Source organism: Typopeltis vanoorti, chromosome 8, assembly GCF_054136105.1.
Source record: "Typopeltis vanoorti isolate ZY-2024b chromosome 8, IOZ_Tvanoo_1.0, whole genome shotgun sequence".
NCBI lineage: Eukaryota > Metazoa > Arthropoda > Arachnida > Uropygi > Thelyphonidae > Typopeltis > Typopeltis vanoorti.
In genome coordinates this window covers 117619507-117641035 of record NC_143556.1, presented here as the reverse complement: position 1 = coordinate 117641035, position 21529 = coordinate 117619507, and the positions used below count along the sequence as shown (strand labels likewise).

Sequence of the window (21529 nt, the reverse complement as noted above, 5' to 3'; positions counted from 1 at the left end):
GATTGGGAGTTGATCGTTTACGTATAGGAGAAAGCCACGAGCATTACTGGACTGGTAGCGAAGGTCGAAGAGAGGAAGCAGTTCACCATTACACGCAGTGAACAACCAGAGAGAAAGCTGGCTACTCAATTAGAGAAGGTGGCAAGTAAACCGAAGGATGGCAATTTGTTTAGGGTGTCTCGTTGCCATACACGATCAAAAGCCCTGGAAATATCAAATGTTAATAGATGCCTTGTATTCTTCGCATCTAGGACGAGAAGAATCTTAATCAGGGATTTTCAGTGGAAGGGGAGTTAGCTGGTCTCATATATGGTAGCAGGGTTTCCCCCTTCTGGAAACGTTTTTTTTTTTTTTTAATCTCCCAACTAGACAATCCGGCCAGCAGAATACACCCAATTCAGACATAAAAATATACATTGAGGTATAAGATTAACCTTATCCAAAAATTATTGTTGTGAAAGCCAGTCTGGGCAGGTAGGTCATGGACCTGTAAGTACTGCGGATTATTATTATTTATAATTGAAAAAGCTTTCGGTAATTTTGAGCCATAATTGCACAGTTCATGTACACCGTTTTTGTGCAAGACGACCATATGTAAAATTTATTGCACAATGATAAGGTTTTGCTAATGCAGAAGTTCGGAAATGCTTTCATCTGACGCTTTTTCATAAGCTATCTTAATTTTCACCGATCCTTGTTAATTTTAATAAAAATTTACAACAACAATTTATATTTATTTTTTATTTATAATCAAACTTTATACTTAAATATTAATTTATTTATACCTTCAAATACAATTATTTTATAACGATGCAAAGAAATGTTTGATAGAAATGTAGTGGTTTTGAAAACCACTATATGTTAAAACCACAAAATTTAAGTACTTGCATATTTCATTCTATTAATAATAAGTGAGAAAATAGAAAGCTTGAAATGCATAAAAATTTATAAATTCTTAGAAGTATTCCGTTTCATTTCCTCTAAATAAAAATCTTCGTCCCACTTTTCTCTCCCTTTCTTTGTCCAAAAAATTTGCATTCTAGCATTCAGTTTATGATAGATATCGTGGCTCCTTTTCGATGGTGAAATTGCTTGCACTGTCGCTTGCCTACACCAAAATTTCAGGAAAGAAGTCTGAGTGCGAATAAAGAAGATAATCTTCAGTGGATTTTAACCCATGTTATGGTACCTTGTTTTGAGTTGGTCAACTAGGTCTTTATCATTTTCAGCCGCAGTGTTGTCCATAAACCATTCAACAACCTCTTTGAACGATTTCCAAGCTTCTAATTTTGTGAAAATTTCGAATTCTTCGTTTTTTAATTCCTCCTAATTCCACAAATATACTTTCTTCAAGTTGAGCTTCTGAAATTTTGCAAATCTTTCAGGATCAGAAGCTGGGGACATGTTCTGAAAGTCCTTTTGCACCTACTGCTTTAAAAATTTCAAAGACCCTGTAAATTTCGATTGTGGTAGAAATATTTTCCTGGAATCAACAAAAAGCGGTGTATTATAGTCTCTCCTCCTAGTGTAAAATCTTTTCAGAGGTTTGTAAATCCTTCTTGCTTACTCTACTATTCTTCACTGCAGTGTTATGCAACAAAACTGCTTTAAGATTGCTTTTGAAAAGTTCATGAACAAGCGTCAAACTTTCGGCAAGAATTTCATTTACCTGAAAAAGATCATGCAAGTCATAAAAACGTTACAAACCCATTTTTTTTTCTAAAAACATGAAGCTAAGAGTTTATTAATTTGTTTCTATTTCTAAAAGCACAAATTTTCGTTCCTGGAGTGGTTCAAACTATTGTTTAAATCAATTCAAATCTCTGACAGATCGCTAATTTTATTCGTTAAGTTAGATGAGGTCAGTTGACAGCTTCATACAGTATTTATGGATCTTTACTCTCATTATGATGATTGTCAGAGTGCGTTTCAGTTAAAAACGTAACTATTCTGCCTCCAGTTGGTGACAGTGATCATGCGGTACTCACTTGGGAAGTGAATAAGTTTATGAATGCTCCATTCAGAAAAGGTTTACATGCTGAACTACAAATCAGGAAATTATGACCAACTGAGAAGTATACTGGGTTCAGTGGAATGGAATCGGTTGCTGGACGGAAAGAATATCGACAGTGCATGGGAAGCATTTAAACAATAATTTTAATGATGCGATATCAGAATGTGTCCTGAGTGTTCGAAGAATAAATAGGGTAGGAGGCAAATGGATCTGTAATCTTCTTAAGCAAGAGATTCGTAAGAAAAGGACGATGTGGAAGGAATACCGTTCGCATAAGGATGACGTCAGTTATGAACGTTATAAGCAGCAGGCTAGAATAGTCACTGCTGTACGGAAAGCAAAGTCTGATTATGAAAAGAAACTGGCTCTGCGTGCTAAAGAGAATCCACAAGAATACTATCGATATGCTGCAAGTAAAAGAAAGAATGAATATGAAAGAATAACTCTTAAAGAATCTGAAAGAATAAATCCAGATGGCAAAAGAGTTACAGATGCAGAAGAGGTTGATCAGTTAAAGAGTGCCCATTTCATTAAAAGCTATCACCTGGTGAACGCAACATCGAGCTCACTGTTACCTCTTCACTAGATGAAGAAACGCAGGTGTGTGAGGCCGAGGCATTAAAGCTGTTGCACAAACTGAATAAGAATTCAGCCATAGGGACTGATGGAATATCTATGCTAAAAGAGTGTTTAGCTGAAATGGCCATTCCTTTGACCAGGATGCTCAGAACAGGGAAGATTCCGCAGGAATGGAAGGAACGTATGGTATGTCCATTGTACAAGGGTGGAGCAAAGACCGATGTATCCAACTATCGACCAATTAGTATCTTAGGAGTTGTGGTGAAGATTTTGGAAAAATTGGTCAGGGCCCGCATTCCGAAATGGGTTGAGAGTGAATCTCTACTTTGCAATGAACAACATGGGTTTACTAAGGGAAGGTCATGTTTTAGCAACTTGTTCACATTCTGTTACCATTGAACTAGACAAGAGGAATGGATACACCATGATACTTTTGGATTTTGCTAAGGCGGTTGACAGAATACAGCATGGTATCCTGCTGCATAAATTGGAGAAAATTGGTTTGGGTTATACAGTATTAGCATGGATAAGAGGATGGCTGACTGACAGATATCAACAAGTGGTATACGGAGGATCCTAGTCTGCAAGGTATACCACAAGGATCAGGTAACAAGTGGTATACCACAAGTATCAGTGCTGGGTCAACTGTTATTCAATCTGTACATTAATGATATTGGGAAGGATTTGACAAGCGATATAGAGTTATTTGCTGATGATGCAAAGATAGGTAGGGTAATCAGGAATGCTGATGATATGCAGTCTTTGCAGAATGATTTGAATAGGCTGGAATTGTGGGCATGGGAAAATGGATGTCAGTTCACTGTCAGTAAATGTAAAGTCATTCACTTCGGCATGATTAGATATCCAATGTCGTATTATATTGGTGGGATTAGGCTTGGGATCTTGGAGTGTTAATAGATAGGAAGTTGAAGTTTAGGGGCCATGTGGTAAAGATTGCAGATAGAACTCAAAAGATAATTGCAATGCTGAAACGAACGTTCACATGTAAAGATAAGTATGTTATTTTGCCTTGATAAGACAAGGCCTTGATAAGACCTCACTTGGACTATTGTGCGCAGGTCTGTTCTCCTGGTTTCCGTTGTGATTCTGATATATTGGAGAGTGTTAAAAATGATATCAGGATTGTGTAATACTTTTTATTAAGACAGATTGAGAATTTGTAGACTGGAGACACTAGCAAACAGGAGAAAGAGGAGTGATATGATTGAGACTTACAACTTCTGAAAGGGTCATACAGGATTTCAATTGATGGAATTTTTCAATTTATGGAGGGTGGGAAAACGACGAGAGGGAATCCTTGGAAGCTGAGAATGAAAGCTGCCAAGAAGGGTGTGAGGGCTAGATTTTTCTCTCAGATGGTGATGCGTGATTGGAATGGATTGCCATTGGATGTTGTGAGTGCAAGCAGTGTGAATGAATTCAAGAATAAGTATGATAGTTGGTGTGTGTGTAGTATGTGGCTTCCCTCGATGAGTCTCTAACTGCTTGGGGGTCTCTATTAATAATAATAATAATAATAATAATAATAATAATAATAATAATAATAATAATAATAATAATAATGACTTGCCATCTATATCTGAAGCAGAAGATTCATTATCAACCATCAGTACTGTAATATTTTTTGCTGTAATGGTAGAGAAGACGCTGGATTATCTAAAGAGGGATGCACTGATCTTATGGCAAATCTAAGTTTAGATATGACAAAAAAAAATGTTATCCATAATCTTACTGCTGTCTGCAATTCACTATAACCATAAATTCATAGATGAGCTCTTCGATGAATCCATCAAGTCAAATTGACTTTACAGGAAGTGCAGTAACAAAACACCCAATGAAGGGAACACTTTTATATGGATGCCCTCTTGCTCAGCCATAATATATCCCACTTGACAGAATGCAATTATTTGCTTAATAATGGTTAAGCAATTCATCATTGCTTTACCCTTGTTAATGAACGATACACATTTCAACACTTGATTTACAGCTCCTAGCAAAATTATAAATGTGATATAATAAATATTAAAAATAACAGATATCGAAGTGCTATGTGAACTCTAACAGAAAAAAATGTGTTACGACATACATTAATCTAAAAAAGTTTCAGGAGTGTTTAGATATGTTTAACTATACGCTATTAGTTTATAAAATGTATTTCTGAATGGTACTTTAAAACTTAAACATTTAAATAACAATAGTTTAAACTTTTAATATTACTATTGATTAAATCAAGCGATGAAATATTCCAAAAATATTTGAAAAGCATACATATCTGAGAAAAAAGAATGAAAGAAAGAAAGAAAGAAAAAACACCCAAATGATCGAAATTTCGATTCGGCATCTTGCAACACATTATGGGTTAACTCTAATAATTTCGGTTACAAAAAAATATCATTTCTCTTTTACCAATACGTTTGTTTGTCTGTCTATCTTCTCATAAACTGTTATCAGGTACATCACTTTGACTTTGCTGTTGATGAATTTTCACAGCTTCTTTACTGCCAAAATTATTTATGAAAAGAAAAAAAAAGTTAAACTACAGCAAATGTTACCTGTCCTTGTTTTCCGTATGGTATTGGTCGCCGACTTCCATCACGATTGTGGATGAGACGACCGTACATTGGGATTGCATGGTTTCTGATTACGTCTTCTTCCAACCCAACAGCTCTCAGTGCGGAACAGCCTCGTAATGACAAAGCTAAATTTATACTGCGTCCTGAGACATGCTCCATCCTGCGAATGTCTAGAAAATAATTGAAAAAGTACAGTCAGCACTCTCTCAGAAATGACCAGAAGGACGATTCTATAGGCATATAGAAGTGTGCTCTATATATAACGTTATAAAGAAATCTCTGAAGCTGGTGAAAGATTTGGTTCTGTTTTAAATTCAGTTGCTAATTTCGCTGTTTGAGCAAAATATTTATTGAGGAATCTTTTGTTAAAAGATATTCTGCGTTCGTTACAGCAACAAAAACGGAAAAGAGAAAAGAAATTATTTTCTCTGACGAATAAAAAAAAAAAGTACAGGAAACTCGACGAAGTAACTGCGTATTATATACGCAGTTACTTCATCGAGTTTCCTGTACTTTTTTTTTTTCTGAGGAAATAAGTTTATGATAAGAAACGAGGATGAACTGCGTCACACTTGACCTACTTAAAAACAGTAAATAAAAAACCCATATTTTGACTGTGATTTTGGCCAATTATAACATCGGATTCTCATATTGTAACTATCATATTAGATACATTATGTACAGCATAACGTATCCAGCACAATACCTCTGTGTTTGTGTGTTTTGCGTTTTTTCCTTTCAAGACCTTACCAGGAGGTAAATTACAGTAGCGAACAAATTAATCAAAAATAAAGACTTGGCTTTCTGATATCACCGTCCGTCGAACATTGTTTGAAGCAGGGAGGACTGCTTACAGAACAAAAAGGAAACAACTGTTGTCAAATGCTATGCAGAAAAAGAGGCTGCAGTGGGCAAAAGTGTACAAAGATTGGACTGCTGAGAAGTGGACGAAATTTCTATTCTCAGATGAGAGCCTTTTCTTTGTCCAAAAACAGTGAGTACCCTATGTTTGCAAATCAGAGGCTGCGAAGACTTTTCCCACCCACCTTCAACAAGTTCCTAAACATCTAACTAAAAAGATGTTCTGGGGTTGTTTTATATATGACGATCTAGGATCACTTGTGCCTGCTGATGGTATAATGAATAGTGACCAACACATAAAAATATTGGAGAGAAAAGTGGTCCCATAGATCAAGAAAGACAAAGAACTACTCATCTCCCAACAGGACCTCACTCCATGCTACACTTCAAAAGAAATGAGAGTTCCTCAAAAATCGCAACATCCAATTGCTTCACTGGCCGGGTAACTCTGTTGACATTAACTCAATAGAAAATCTGAGCGAAAAGGAGACTTGTAAAATTAAATTGTGATACAAAGGATAACTTAATACAATCCATTGTAAAAGTATGATTTCGAGATGCAGAAATAAGAAAAATGTGTTCTACGTTGGTAGAGTCCATGCCTAAGTCAATTAATGAACTTATTAGCAGAAGAGCACAAATTATTCGCTAAAGCTGGCATTTTGATTTTTTGGCTTATTTTCTTGCGAAACTAAATTTTTTTCTGTAAAATGTGAGTCTTCGGATTAATTTGTCGGCTACTGTATTTCCTACATGATCCATTGCATACAATGAATATATTATATGTAGCTTCCAAATAACTGATTATTTTTTATTTATTTTTTTTTAAATAGCGAAACCTGTGGTGCAATCATAATTAAAAGAAACACATGTATTAACCACAGTGAAAATTATTTAATTGTAAATATTTCATCCTAAGTATCTTAAGACATCATCAGTACAGTAGTTTTAAACAATAATAGGAATAACATACAGTTAGGGCACATGATCACAATAGAATCTCATTAAACGTGCATAACGTGCTACAGAAGTAAAAAAAAAATTATTTAACACAATTTTGTATGATAATTTCCCATACTTTAGGAATAGTAAGACGTCTGTCTTTCGCAAGCCTACATTCTCAGGTCGCTACATTCACAATTCTTCTGCTCATCATCCATCTCAGAAATCTGGCATTATTAAATTACTAGTTTCCAGAGCACACAAATTCTGCTCCTCTGAAGAATCTTTAAACCAGGAATTAGAAGTAATCAAAATACAGCCATCCTAAATGGATATAATCCTAAAACAACTCAAAAAATCATCAGTCACTTCTCCACACATCAAACCAGACAGGAAGAAGTCCATAGGATTCCCATACCTTACGTTAAAGGCATCTCAGAACGTCTTTCTAAAATTATGAAGAAATACAATTTTGCCACTACTTACAAACCTATCAACCAAATTTACAACTTGTTACCTTCTCCTAAGGACAAACTCTCACCTTTGATGTCGCCTGGCGTTTATGAGATTCCATGCTCATGTAAATTGTCTTACTTGGGACAGACAGGTAGGTCTCTTCAGAAACGCATCTCGGAACATCAAGACCACATTCGTCTTTTTAAACCGCAGAAATATGGCCTCTCTCAACACGGAATTGAAAATCCAAACCATAGGATCCATTGGGAAAAGTCTAAACTTTTACATAGATCTTTATATAAACATGAACGTTTATACAAAGAAAGTTCTGAAGCCCTACTACACAGACCAAACTTAAACCGCAACGACGTTCTTACTGTTCCTAAAGTATGGGAAATTGTGATACAAAATTGTGTTAAATAATTATTATTAGTTTTTTATTTATTTATTTATTTATTTATTTTTTACTTCTGTAACACGTTACGCACGTTTAATGAGATTCTATTGTAATCATGCGCTCTAACTGTATGTTATTCCTATTATTGTTTAAAACTACTGTACTGATGATGTCTTAAGATACTTAGGATGAAATATTTACAATTAAATAATTTTCACTGTGGTTAATACGTGTGTTTCTTTTAATTAAATAACTGATTATATTAACATTTATATTAAATTTACGTTTACATTTTTATATGAATATTCATATTTACATTTATATTTTTACATCTATATGTAGGTATCCTACATTTATATCCATATTTACATTTATATTTTTATATCTACATATGTTTTCACTATATAATCCAAACATTATCAGTGAATTATGTTACAATACAACGACTGGAAGTTGAATTTACTGGTAAAATTAAATAATTCTGAGTAATACTTTTGGATTAGTCTGTTTTGACACCGGCCACTCGTCTCTCAAAGTAATGACATGTTGCATTAGGGGCATCCAGATTGAGTCCAGTAGCTGACAGTCATAAAGTAAGTGATCGACCGTCTCTTGAAGGTGCGGACAACAAATGCATAATGGCGATTCCAGGATATGGAATCTGTGTAAGTAGTGCCTTGATTTTTCATGTCCCGTTAATAGGGTTGTTAAACATGAAGAGAAGGCATGTATTTTCAGCCGGAGTCTGCTTCTGATACTTGGCAAGAATTCCTTTATTGTTGATCCGTTTTTAGATGCTTTCCATTCTTCTTCACACAAGTTTAAGCTTATTTCTTCGGCAAGTTTTTTGTAGCAGATTTTGAATACTTTTGGTATCTTATTTCGAACCGTTCGATTATAGCTGCTTCTCCAACCAACTGATCCGCTCTCTCATTTCCTGCTATCCCACTATGCGCCTTCATCTAGCAGAAATTGATTTTCCATACCAGAATTCTTGACTACTCTATTAAAGCTAGATGGTAGTTCTGGTTTTTTTTATGCCGTTTGTAGTGCTTGTACTGTCACTGTAAATTACTGCGGTCTTTTGATGAGAGGTGTTGAGTTCTAATTCCAGGAGATATCTGAGTGAATAAACTATACAAGTCGTTCTTGGTTGTTGGATTAGAGCGGATGCGGTCTAGAGCAGTGTTGTTGTATAATGGACTGTCTGTAATATATAATGAAAGAACAATTAACGTTTCCTTCTGTTTTGCTCCCATCAGTGTGTATATGGAATTCGTCACTTTCAGAGCTTTCTTCCTACTTAATATATGTTTTCTTTGCTGGTTGAGGCCACCCACTGTAGTGAAAAGAAAATTCGTAGCAATTTGGATCAATGTTGGAATTTCCGTTGTTACTTCCGGAAGTGACTTCATATATAAGGGAGAGTTCTTGCATTTTCAGGCAGATCAGTGTTAGACCAGCAATAACGCAAGCTGCCAAAGATATTTTCCTGTATCCCTTAATTATTCGTATGCTATAAGGCAGGCCTGCAAAACTTGATTGTCTTTGAGGGCAAAATCTGACATGGCCAGAAAACTTCGGACCTAGAATCTTAGACTGGTCCACTGCAGCTAAACTTAAGTAAATTTGTTAGTAGGTCTACAGTAAATACTAATTAATATGCATATTTAAATTTTTTAGAGAGTTACAATTAAAATTATAATGAAAATTATTTACAAACAGATATAGCTGCAAAATGTCTCAATAAAAACTACTTAAACATAAACACAAAGTTTACTAATAATTTCACTGAGAATATTACACTTATTCTCAGTGAAATATCAGTGACTGAATGTCATATTGCATTTCTTTGTTTCCACTATTTTATGAAAGTTTGGTGTCATGTTTGAAGTGGCCGTTCTTAATATGGCCTCTAAATTGATATCACTTAAAGATGAATGCTGTTTGGTTTTTTTCAAGTTCATGACCGAAAATGTTTGTTCACAAGTATATGTGCTCTCAAACATACAAAATACCTGGTAGGCAGTATCCAACAAACTTTTAAATTTATCCTGATCCAGAATAGAATAAAACTTTTGTAAAGTACTCTCCCTATGCTAGACCCGATAGTTTTCAGAACACTGGAGATCAATAACTTTCTTCTAGAGTTCGACAGGTAGATTTCCTGCTTCGCAGAAAATGGAACCTCAATCACTTTTATGCGGACTTCGTCTTCATTACTCAATGGCATTCTTTTCTGAAACTCCTCACTTAGAAGTAATGTGATTCTTATATTTTCCACCAGCCATTACATGATATTCTGATGGAATATTCTGTCCACAAGTTAAGAAACGTGACATATCCCCCTTAGCAAGTTGATTTTCAAAGAAACTTAATTTCATTTTGAATGCCTTTATAAGAGCCATTAACTAAAAAACAAACTTATTTTTTCCTTGAAGCTGTAAGTTAAGTTATTAAATAATATCAAGTGACCCAAAATATCACACAAGAAAAATAAATCTTGATTCCATTCTTCATCCATTATTTCTGGAAATTTTTTCATATCTTCTTGAGATTCCAAAAATTCAACTAGTTCATTTTTTAGAGAGACAAAGCGTGACAAAACTTTACCGGGGCTCAACCAACGTACATCAGTGTGGTATGGTAGATCCCGTAATCGGCATCATTTTCTTCTAGAAACGCCTGAAACATTCTGTGTTTCAAACCCCGAGTTCGAATATAGTTGCCCAGAGCAAATACTACTTTAATCATATGATCAAACTGATTAATTAGTTTGATGAATTAGGCAGCGAAATTTTGTCAATGGTTAACCTGCATGCTGTTCAATAAATGTTACAGCACCAACATTTTTTCCGCACATAGATGGGGCACCATCAGTGCAAACTGCTACTAAATTCTTGAAATTTAAGGATGGTTTTTCGGTTGCACACATCTTTACATTTTCTGCGATCAAAAAAAAAAAATCAGCTAACGCCTTTTTATTGCCGTATAGACAGGGAGTAGGCGAAGCCGTTTTTAGTCCTATCTAACTTTTTGGAGACTGAGTGGGCAGTTCAATCTCCACTGGTACCCAATCAGAGATAGCTGGCCCAAGGCTATCACTAATTAAGCGGCACGCAGTGAAGAGAGACGGCTCTACAGGTGCCGCCATCTCGTGGTCCCTAACTCTAACACTCGTATTTAATGTTCTGAAATAATGTGGGTTCTACGGTCGATTTTCTTGAGTTTACGGGACGAAAATCCCGAGTTTCCGGGAGAAAAAACCCGCTTGCTCGTGCCAGAGATCGACTAACTCGGGAACCGGTCGAAAAAAGGCTTAGAAAAATTTCCTCTAGTCGCTGACTAGACTTGAAACCAAGTCTTCCTTCGTGCAGCCAAGCGCTGTGGTATGCAAATGCCATATCCACTGAGCTACACAGGCTCCTATTGTTCTTCCTTTCATTGAACACAAACCAGCAAGCTCCTCTGTTACCTCAAAATTCTTATTAACGCCTCTTACATATATTAAAAGCTGTACTTTTAATATAAGTAAGACACACACACACACACACACACACACACACACACACACACACACACACACACACACACACACACACACACAAACACACAAACACACACACACACACAATTGATTTTGTAAACGATTCTCCTCAGGAAGAAAAACTGAATACTCATTATTATTGAAACTTCTTGTAAATAAGTTAATTTACTTTTAATAGTAAATATATTGTAAACTTTTTTTTGTGATTGAAGAATGAAAATGAAACCATACAACGTGCTTATGGTCCTCTCATTTTTTTTTTTTTTGTCTCTGCAGGCATTTTATAATGTTAGAAAAGGTTGAGGCATTATTTTAAGGTTTGAACATGTACGTAAGTGAAAAGGGTACTCTCAACCGTTAATTTAAAACACAGGATGTTTCCAAAATAGTTGTGTTCTTGTTCATTACTAGATAGTAAAGGTTGGGAAATAAACCAGTAAAGTATTTGGGTTCCGAGTATTCAGACCTTTTTTTAGTGTTCTAGAAACCAAACATGAGGTTTCGTGTTTGGTCTTCTCTAGAACAAGGTATCCAGATTTTCTGACCATTAGCCCACCGCCATAGTTGTACTGTACTAACGTGATACAGGTTCATGACCTTTCGTAAGATGCAAGGTTATTCTTAAGCCAAGGAAAAATCTTATTCCTCCCTTGAAACCATAAAAAAAAGTTTCAAGAGAGGAATAAGCAGGAAAACATTATCAAAACCATAATCCAAATGTCACTGCCTCGCATTGCTGTGACATAAATGATGGATCCCTGATAGCGTGTCCTTGGCATCTGCGTGATATAACAGGAACCGCGGTTCATCATTCAGATTTTCTTCACTCTCCAGTGTCGAATGTTGATACTTCTTGCCTGTCCTAAACGCTTGTAAGCAGTTGTTCTTTATTGTATTAGGACACTGCCAGATTTCTAAATCCTTTCTCAATTATTCATCTGCTTTTGGCACCGATCAGCTGTTCGCAGTTACATGCCTAAAGCTTACTTTGGTGTTTTTGATTCATTATCTCTCTCTCTCTCTCTCTCTCTCTCGCTCACACACACACACACACACACACACACACACACACACACACACACACACACACACACACACACACACACACACACACACACACACACACACACACACACACACACACACACACACACACACACACACACACACACACACACACACAAGTAGACTCGGACGTAAACGAACCTGAACGGACGTGCCTGAAATCGCTCCTGCTTTTACCTTAATTTTGTGCGGTATCGAACAGATCTATCTAGTATCGACTGATAGCTTACACAGTGATTTATCTAACAGTGAATAATTTACTCTATAGTTTCATATTTCTAAGCGCGTATGAGTGAAATTTTATTCTATCTTTATGGATTGAATACTGCTGGTTAGACTGTCTATTGTTCAGCAACCTTAAAGACAATGTGCCGGTCATAATAGCATTAGCTGCTACAACAAAGGCAAATACCTTCCCCTCTCCCAACTGCTGCCACTGGGAGGTACAAAATTCACAAGAAACAACCCTCTGAAGCCTAACTCAATGGAAGCGTCACTTCTAGAAATAAGCAGGAAACTGTAAGTACATTATCTTAAACTTTGTACCTTAGAAAAAAGTAGCAGTTCAATAAGAAAGCTATAACATCACAACTTTAAGTAATTAAGATGCCGGCACGGAACGAATTAGAGTTCGAAAACGCCCTAGATTTGCTGCGAAACGTAGTCTAAGTAAGCGGCAATTTAAGGAAGGTTTAAAAAAGGACATATTAACTGCAGTGAGTGAATTAATGAAGGTTTTCAATAAAACGAAAAACGAAACTAAAGTATCAATAGCACTACAGACTGCTACAAACATCCAGGAACAGGCTAACTTAGCTTAGCCTACTCAGCTATACTGTTAAAAACAATGCTAAAAACAAAGATGAATCTGAAAACAACTCATGCTATTAACTAATAGTGAAACCGATAGCTCAATTAAACACCGAAGAAACTAAAAATATCATTAAAGAAAAAATCAACCAAAGGAAAATCAAAATCAGAACCACAAAAATGAAAAGTATTAATAACGGAGGAAGCTTTTTTCGACCGGTTCCCGAGTTAGTCGATCTCTGGCACGGGCAAGCGGGTTTTTTTCCCTGAAACTCTGGTTTTTCTTCCCATAAACTCAAGAAAATCGACCGTAGAACCCACATTATTTCAGACATTAAAATATATTGTGTTAGGGTTAGGGACCACGAGATAGCGGCACTTGTTGAGCCGTTTCTATTCACTGCGTGCCACTTAATTAGTGATAGCCTTGGGCCAGCTATCTCTGATTGGCTGCCAATGGAGATTGAACTTCCCACTCAGTCTCCAAGAATTAGATAGGGCTAAACGGTCTCGCCTACTCCCTATACGGGAATAAAAAGGAGTTAGCTGATTTTTTTAGTCTTAATTGAATCCAAACAAAAGACCGACATAGATTTGGTACATAACGAAATCAGAAAGGAATGCAAAGACACGTTACTAGCATATCCCAGTAGGAAATATCTTCCAAGACTAATTATATATGGCATTTCCAGTGAAATTGATACGAACAATGGAATTGACTCAATCTGCATGCAGAATTAAGAACTCTTCAATACCAATACAAGGCTGACACAAAAAATCATCATGACATAAAAAAAAGAACAAGAAAAACTTTATTATTAAATCGATCCAATGGTGAGGACCAAATTGCTAAAAACCGGTGTCAAAATGTTGTGGAGAATTTGCCATTGTGCAGACTATGCAAGCGTTTTAAGGTGCTTTAACTGCCATAAATTTCACCATCACACACACGAGACTGCAGGGGAAAAACCACCAGTCCATTCTGTTCTAAAGAACAGAATGGACTGGTGGTGTTTTTTACGTTCGGCGAGTGCCCACGAAATAAGTCCGAGATAAACTACCAAAATCACAACAAGCATGCGAAAACCAAAAACTACTGCAAACACAAGCCAGTAAGCAAAGACTGCCCGACATACAACTACTATAGACAGGTCAAAATTCAAAACATAGATTATGGAAAGCAATAATAGAGCTAGCAGAAGCAGCACTACATCCCTGGCATGCCTTCAAATAAATCTTTATCGTTCCATAAAGGATGTAAATAACTTAAGAGAACTCATAAATAGAAAAAAATATAGGACTAGCATTAATACAAGAACCCTACAACACCAACAAAAAAAAAATATACGGCTTTCCAAGTAATTATAAAATATTTTCCAAAGGATTGGAAAGAAAGAGAGCTGCAATACTCGTGATAAACCCTGCAGTCGAGGCAATATTAATATCCAGCACAGCAACGAGGACTCGGTACTTATTTAAATTACGAACAGCGGAATTAAAAATTTTGCTGCGAGTATGTATCTCGACTATCACACACACATAAAACACGACTTAGAAATAATGCGCAACATCGCGGATTTTACCACCAACCACGGCCTAATACTTGGAATAGATAGCAATCCCCATTCGGTATTATGGTTTAACGAAAACACAAACAATAGTGGGGAAAATTTGGAAGAGTTCTTAGCATCAAATTCCCTACACATACTAAACGACGACAGTAACACTCCATCATTCGAAAATACCAGAGGAAGCAGCTTCATCGATCTAACAATGGCAAACAACGCTATTTTATCCCGGTTTTTTTTTATAAAATTAGATAAACACCTAGCCATCTGGGCATTAGCACAAACCGATATAGACTACCTTGCTTCTGCACTTTCATTAGGTCTGATAAAATCCAACAACCAAACACTCAGAACAACCAAGAAGCTAAACATTGATAGAAGAAAATCAGAACCTTGGTGGAACGACGAACTAACAGTCCTAAGAAAATGCGTCAACGCACTCAGACGACTATACAAAAGAACATACAATAACCAAGATTTAAGAGAGAGCAGAATACAGAACTACTATAAAGTCAAATACAGTTATAAGTCCAAAATTACGAACGCGAAAACAGAATCATGGAAAAATGTTGTACAGTTTCAACCGTATCGAATCCTTAGAATTACATATATAAATTAGCAGCAAGCAAGAACAAGACAACACCTATACTATCAACTATCAAGAAAACAGACGGCACCTACACTAAAAACTTAGCAGAAACTGCAGCTATTATGATAGAGAAGTTTATTCCCGATGACGACGAACCAACGATGAAGAAATCCACAAAATTTACAGACAAAGAATGGAAACAGATATAGACTTTCCTGATGACGACTCATTTGCAACTAATAAAATCGAGTCAATATTAAGATCAATGGATCCAAGTAAAACTCCTGGAGAAGACGGAATAAGCAGCGACATACCCCTAACAGCGATTCTCGAATTCCCTGAATTCATAACAACAGTTTACAACAAATGTCTAAAAAGAGGACGATTTCCTTCAATATGGAATCACTCAAAAATTATACCTATAATCAAATTAGGAAAAGAAACATCCGACGAAATTAACAAATACAGACCAATCAGTCTCATAAACGTTGCTCGTAAGGTACTAGTAAAACTTCTAATAAACCGAATAATGCACTATGTCTATTCAAGAAACCTATTAAGCAATCAATACACATTCAGACCCTAGTCCAGCACAGTAGACGTAATTATGGAGTTTAAAGAGTTCGTAGAAGACAGTCTACAGCAAAAAAAAAAAAGGCTCACTCGATGTACTAGGAGCCTTCGATGCTGCGTGGTGGCTAGCCATTATCAATCAATTAATAAATTTAAAATGCCCTAAAAACTAACTCTATCTTACAAAAAATTATTTTTCAGACAGAAGAGCAAGTATGACATTAAAAACCACAACTGTAACGAAAAAATCAAATGAGGCTGTCCGCAAGGTTCCTGCTGTGGGCCAGGATTCTGCACCATCCAGTACGACTCGCTTTTAAGACTTCATATCACTACTGAAGCAAAAGTCATAGCCTTCGCTGATGATGCGATGATAATGATTCGGGGACGTGACGGCTTACAGTTAGAAGTAACGGCCAACGAAAAACTCTTTAAAATTGCAGAGTGGGTATGCGAGAAGAAAATTTCCTTCAATAGCACCAAGTCTAAAGTGCTCCATATCTCACGCGAAAACAACCTGTAACACTCTTCCTAAACGGAAGCTCTCGAGGTAGCCAATGAGTTAAAATACCTAGGAGTAACAATAGATGAAAAATTTACCTCAATAAGCACATCTCATATGTTGCAGAAAAAAAGCTTACAAATAGGAAACCGCTTAGCTAAGTCGGCAAGGATTAAGTGGGGATTAGGCCAACGAGCGCTGAAAACAATATATACTGGAGCTATACTACCACTGATATCTTATGCTGCACCTGCCTGGAAACATACACTACAATCAAAGATAAACCGACAAAAACTAAATAGGGTTCAACGCCTTATAGCCATACATATTATTAAAGGATACAGGACAATATTTTTCGAGGCAGCTTGCGTTATTGCAGCTCTAACACCGATTTGCCTGAAAATACAAAAATTATCTATTATATATGACGTCATTTCCGGAGGATATCATGAAAGTGGCAACATCGATCCAAATTGCTACGAACTTCCGATTCACTATAATAAGTGGCCTCACCCAGAAAGAAAACAAATATTAAGGAGAAGGAAAGCTCTGAAAGTAACGAATTCCAAATATACACTAACGGAAGCAAAGCCGAAGGGAACGTCGTTGTTCTTTAACTGCATACAACAGACAGTCCGTTATACAAGAACGCTGCTGTAGACTGCATCCTCTCTGTTCCAACAATCAAGCAGAGCAACTTTCTATAGTTCAGTCACTTATATATCTCCAGGAATTAGCACTCAACACCTCTCATCAAAAGACAGCAACAATTTACAGTGATAGTAGAAGCACTATAGACGGCATAAAAAACCAGAACAACCATATTGCATTAATAGAACAGACAAGAAATCTGGTTCGAAATCTCACTCTAGAGGAATGGGAAATCAAGTTCTGCTGGGTGAACGCGCATACTGGAATAGCAAGAAACGAGAGAGCGGATCAGTTGGTTAAAGAAGCAGCTAGAAACAAGTTATCAAAAGTACTCGAAATCTGCTATAAAAACACTTGCAGAAGAGAAAAGCCTAGACATGTGGGAAGAAGAATGGAAAACATCAAAAAACGGATCAACAACAAATGAATTCTTGCCAAGCATCAGAAGCAGACTACGACTGAAAAACACGCCATTTCTATTAACGGGACATGGAAAACTAAGACACTACTTACACAGATTCCATATCCTGGAATCACCATCATGCATTTGCAGTCCACATCTTCAACAGACTGCATCCGGATGTTCCTAATACAACACGTCATTACTTCCGGAGACAAGTGGCCAGTGTGAAAACAGAGACTTATCGAAAAGTATTACATAGAATTAATTAAATTTGCCAATAAAATCAACTTCCAGTCATTGTAATCTATCATAAATACTGATATTATGTGAATTATATTGTATGGTGTTAATATATGTATATTTAAAAATATAAATGTAAATATGAAAATTATATCTGGAAAATATAAATAGAAATGCACACACACACACACACACACACACACACATACACAGCAACAATGTTATAAAGACAGCAACAATTTACAGTGATAGTAGAAGCACTATAGAAAGCATAAAAAACCAGAACAACCATATAGCATTAATAGGCAAGAAGAGACAAGAAATCTAGTTTGGAATCTTGCTCTATCGGGATGGGAAATAAGTTCTGTTGGGTGAACGCGCATACTGGGGTAACAGGAAACGAGAGAGCGAATCAGCTGGCTAAGAAGCAGCTAGTAACGAACGGCTAGAAACAAGTTTCTAAAAGTACCCGAAAACTGCTATAAAAACACTTATAGAAGAAAGAACCCTAAACTTGTGAGAAGAAGAATGGAAAACATCAAAACACGGATCAATAAAAAAAGAATTTTTGCCACGCATCAGAAGCTGGCTCCGGTTGAAAATTTTCTCATAAAGTATGTGGTCAACAGACTGTTGACCATATACTTTATAACTATCAGCTACTGAACTCCATCCGGATGCCCCTAACACAAGCGTCATCGCTTCCGGAGACAAGTGGTCAGTGTCGAAAAAAAAGAGACTCTTATCGAAAAATATTGCATAGAATTAATTAAATTTGCCAATAAGATCGACTACTAGTCGTAGTAATGTAACACAAATTACTAATATTGTATGAATTATATAGTGTAAATATAGTGTAAATAAGCGCCTCCGTAGCGCAATTGGAAGAACGACGGTACATTGCGCCCTTCGATTGGAATAGGCCTAAGTTCGATTCTCGTCGCGACGGGAGGAATCTTTATCTGGTCGATTTCAATCGATGGTGAGTTAGCCGATCTCATACGGAGGTAGCAGGGTTTTTTCTCCCGGAAACTCGGGTTTTTCATCCCGCATACATACAAATCGGCCCTTCAGAACACACGCAATTTACAGACAAAAATTACTAGTTGTGGTAGTGTTGGAGGTGGGCGGTAGATGGCGTTGATTCGTAGTAGAGGTAAGATGTAGAGACAGTTGAAGATGTCCTCCCGCGATGAGTCTTCGGACTCCTTGGAGGTATCAGGAATAATAATAATAATAATAATATATATATATATATATATATATATATATATATATATATATATGTTAAAAGATACCAAGCTATTTTAAACATGGTTATACTCCATTTCCCAAGTAAGCAAACAGACAAATAAGTCAAGTTTGCGCCTGCAAGTGTTGCAAGTCTAGCTGACCCTGCACGTAGTGCAAGACTAAGGCAACTCATAGTAAAAGTAGAATTAGCTCTGATCACTAATCTTAATATTTACCCTTAATCCAAAGCACATCTCCTGGAGGAGATGTATGATTCTTTGTATTAAAGGCAAGGGGCCACTACCCAGACCGGTTTCGACCTTTGTTGAGGTCTCATCAGTGGGAGCCAGGCTATAAATACCACGATTTTAGTAATACAGAGCTTATAAGTATTTTACCAGAATGTGTATATATATATATATATATATACATTCTGGTAAAATAATATATATATATATATATATATATATATATATATATATGGATATAAAGGTCGGAATATCTACATATAGATGTAAAAATATAAATGTTAATATGAATATTAATACAAAATTAGAAATATAAATTTTATTCAGTACTTGGAAGCTACATGTAATATATGCATTGTATGCAACGGAGCATGTAGGAATAAATTACCTCCTGGTAGGATTACTATTGGGAGGAAAACGCAACACACACATGCAGGCAAGCATGCTTGAACTATTTGTACGGTCTCCAGTAGCCAATTTATCTGCTATTCAGAATGTAGCAAAGGACACCTCTAATATTTTTGTTGTTCAGTACATACAGAAATATTAATGATCATTTTAAAATAAGACTATATTTTGCATTAAGAATGAAATGTTTACCATTTCGAAGTTCATATAAATCCACCTGAATTCCCTTTCTTCCTAAAAGACAGGCACACATGGGTCCAACCTAGATATTAAAGTAAACAAAAAAATTTCCAAGTAATAGTAATATTTTTTCTTTTTTTGCAACATAAGTAAATCTTTACAACTAATCGTTTTGTCAACAAATATTGGTCGGAAATTTCGATAAGTCCGAGGTAAAACTAAATGAGGTGAAGGAGACTCGTTTGTATAAACAAACGAGTCTCCTTCACCTCATTTAGTTTTACCTTGGACTTATCGAAATTTCCAACCAATATTTGTTGACAAAACATGTAGGTTGGTTGTTCTATAATCGGGAGAAAAGCAATGAATAGTCAGACTACTTCTACCTGAAACCTGCAGATTCAGTGTAAGTTGAACAGTTCCGTTTCTCGCATGAAAATGAATCTGAAACTAGATCTTATCATCAATGTGAAAAAATCCACATCAGAATATCAACATTTTGCTACTTGTAGTATAAATGCATGAACAGTGATCATTCCGATGGTTCACTGGAAGTAGCTGGTCTACATTTTGGGACCTTGAAGAATGAACTCTTAAAGAGGGGGCCTTTTTATCAGTAAAGTACTAGAGTTGGAAATTAATGATTTTTAACACGTTTAAATATGATACGTTTCGTATTATAGAGAAATGAAATTTTATAAACAGAAAAGCAACAAAATGACAAACGATATAATCTGTTTAGTAGGCAGATTCTAGTAAATGAGTGATATTAGTGACTAACTTTACAAAATATTCTGTTTTCCATATTTTACGGCAGCGTGTTCCTGAACCGTCTTGTCATATGATGGTGTTCTTGCTATGTAGTTTTCTATTGATATGATATGCAAATAGTTCAATCTCTCTTCAACCATTGTAGAGAGAGAACTTCTTTTTTTATAAATGAAAGCTTTGAGAAATTTCTCTCTGCTAGCTTGCTTGTAATTGGTAAACCTTTAAGACAATTGTCAAATTTTGAAAAAGTGCAATTAGATAAGTTACACAATTTGCAAGCATTGCAATTTTTTTTCCAATCTGCCCATATGGGTCAATTGTCGTTGTTACCTGGATTATCAAACACTCAAAGATTCTGTTTAGTACTTCTACTCTAAATTTATCAGCTTCTCTTAATGAAACCTTGCTATTTTGTCGTCACAAAATTTGTTTGCAACAATTCACTTACTGGTACAGAATATTGGCATAGATGCTTCATCGCATGGAATCCCTACATTCTTAATTAAAAACACATAATTAAATAATAAGAATTTTTTTTATTATTAAGAATTATTATTATTATTTATTTATTTATTTAATTTCAAAGTGTTCCCAAGTAACTCTACTTGTCACGCCAAAGACAGTGATGTAAAATTCACCGAAAAAGGCTAAGAAGAAACCAAATTTTGAAGTGCTGAAAAGTGAACAGAAAGGACCGTGGTCGACAACGAGCGAAAAACAAGCGACGTCGCCATCTTTATACTCACATTACAGTTGCTCAAAGGAAGAAAGGTGAGTCATGACATACATCAAATGCTTGAAGAATTTATCATCCGACGGAAATCATATAACCTGTAGGAAATGCAGTAGGATTCTGCACTTTACATGTGCCGGCCTTTCAGAAACACCGGGCAACGTA

The 21529-nt window shown here is 36.0% G+C and overlaps 1 protein-coding gene across 2 annotated transcripts in view; it reads right to left on the bottom strand.

The window, feature by feature from the left end:
- The window catches only part of cn (Kynurenine 3-monooxygenase cn), a 105429-nt gene that overhangs the window by 64003 nt on the left and 19897 nt on the right, over window positions 1–21529 (bottom strand). For both annotated transcript variants that reach the window (XR_016548691.1, XM_090396910.1), the window contains exons 2-3: window positions 19873–19942; window positions 5167–5357 (exon numbers count right to left, since the gene is read on the bottom strand). Coding sequence is in view for 1 of the 2 variants with exons in the window: in XM_090396910.1 (XP_090253036.1) it covers window positions 5167–5357; window positions 19873–19942 (261 nt within the window). In the remaining variant the exon portion in view is untranslated. The remainder of the gene's footprint in view (window positions 1–5166; window positions 5358–19872; window positions 19943–21529) is intronic.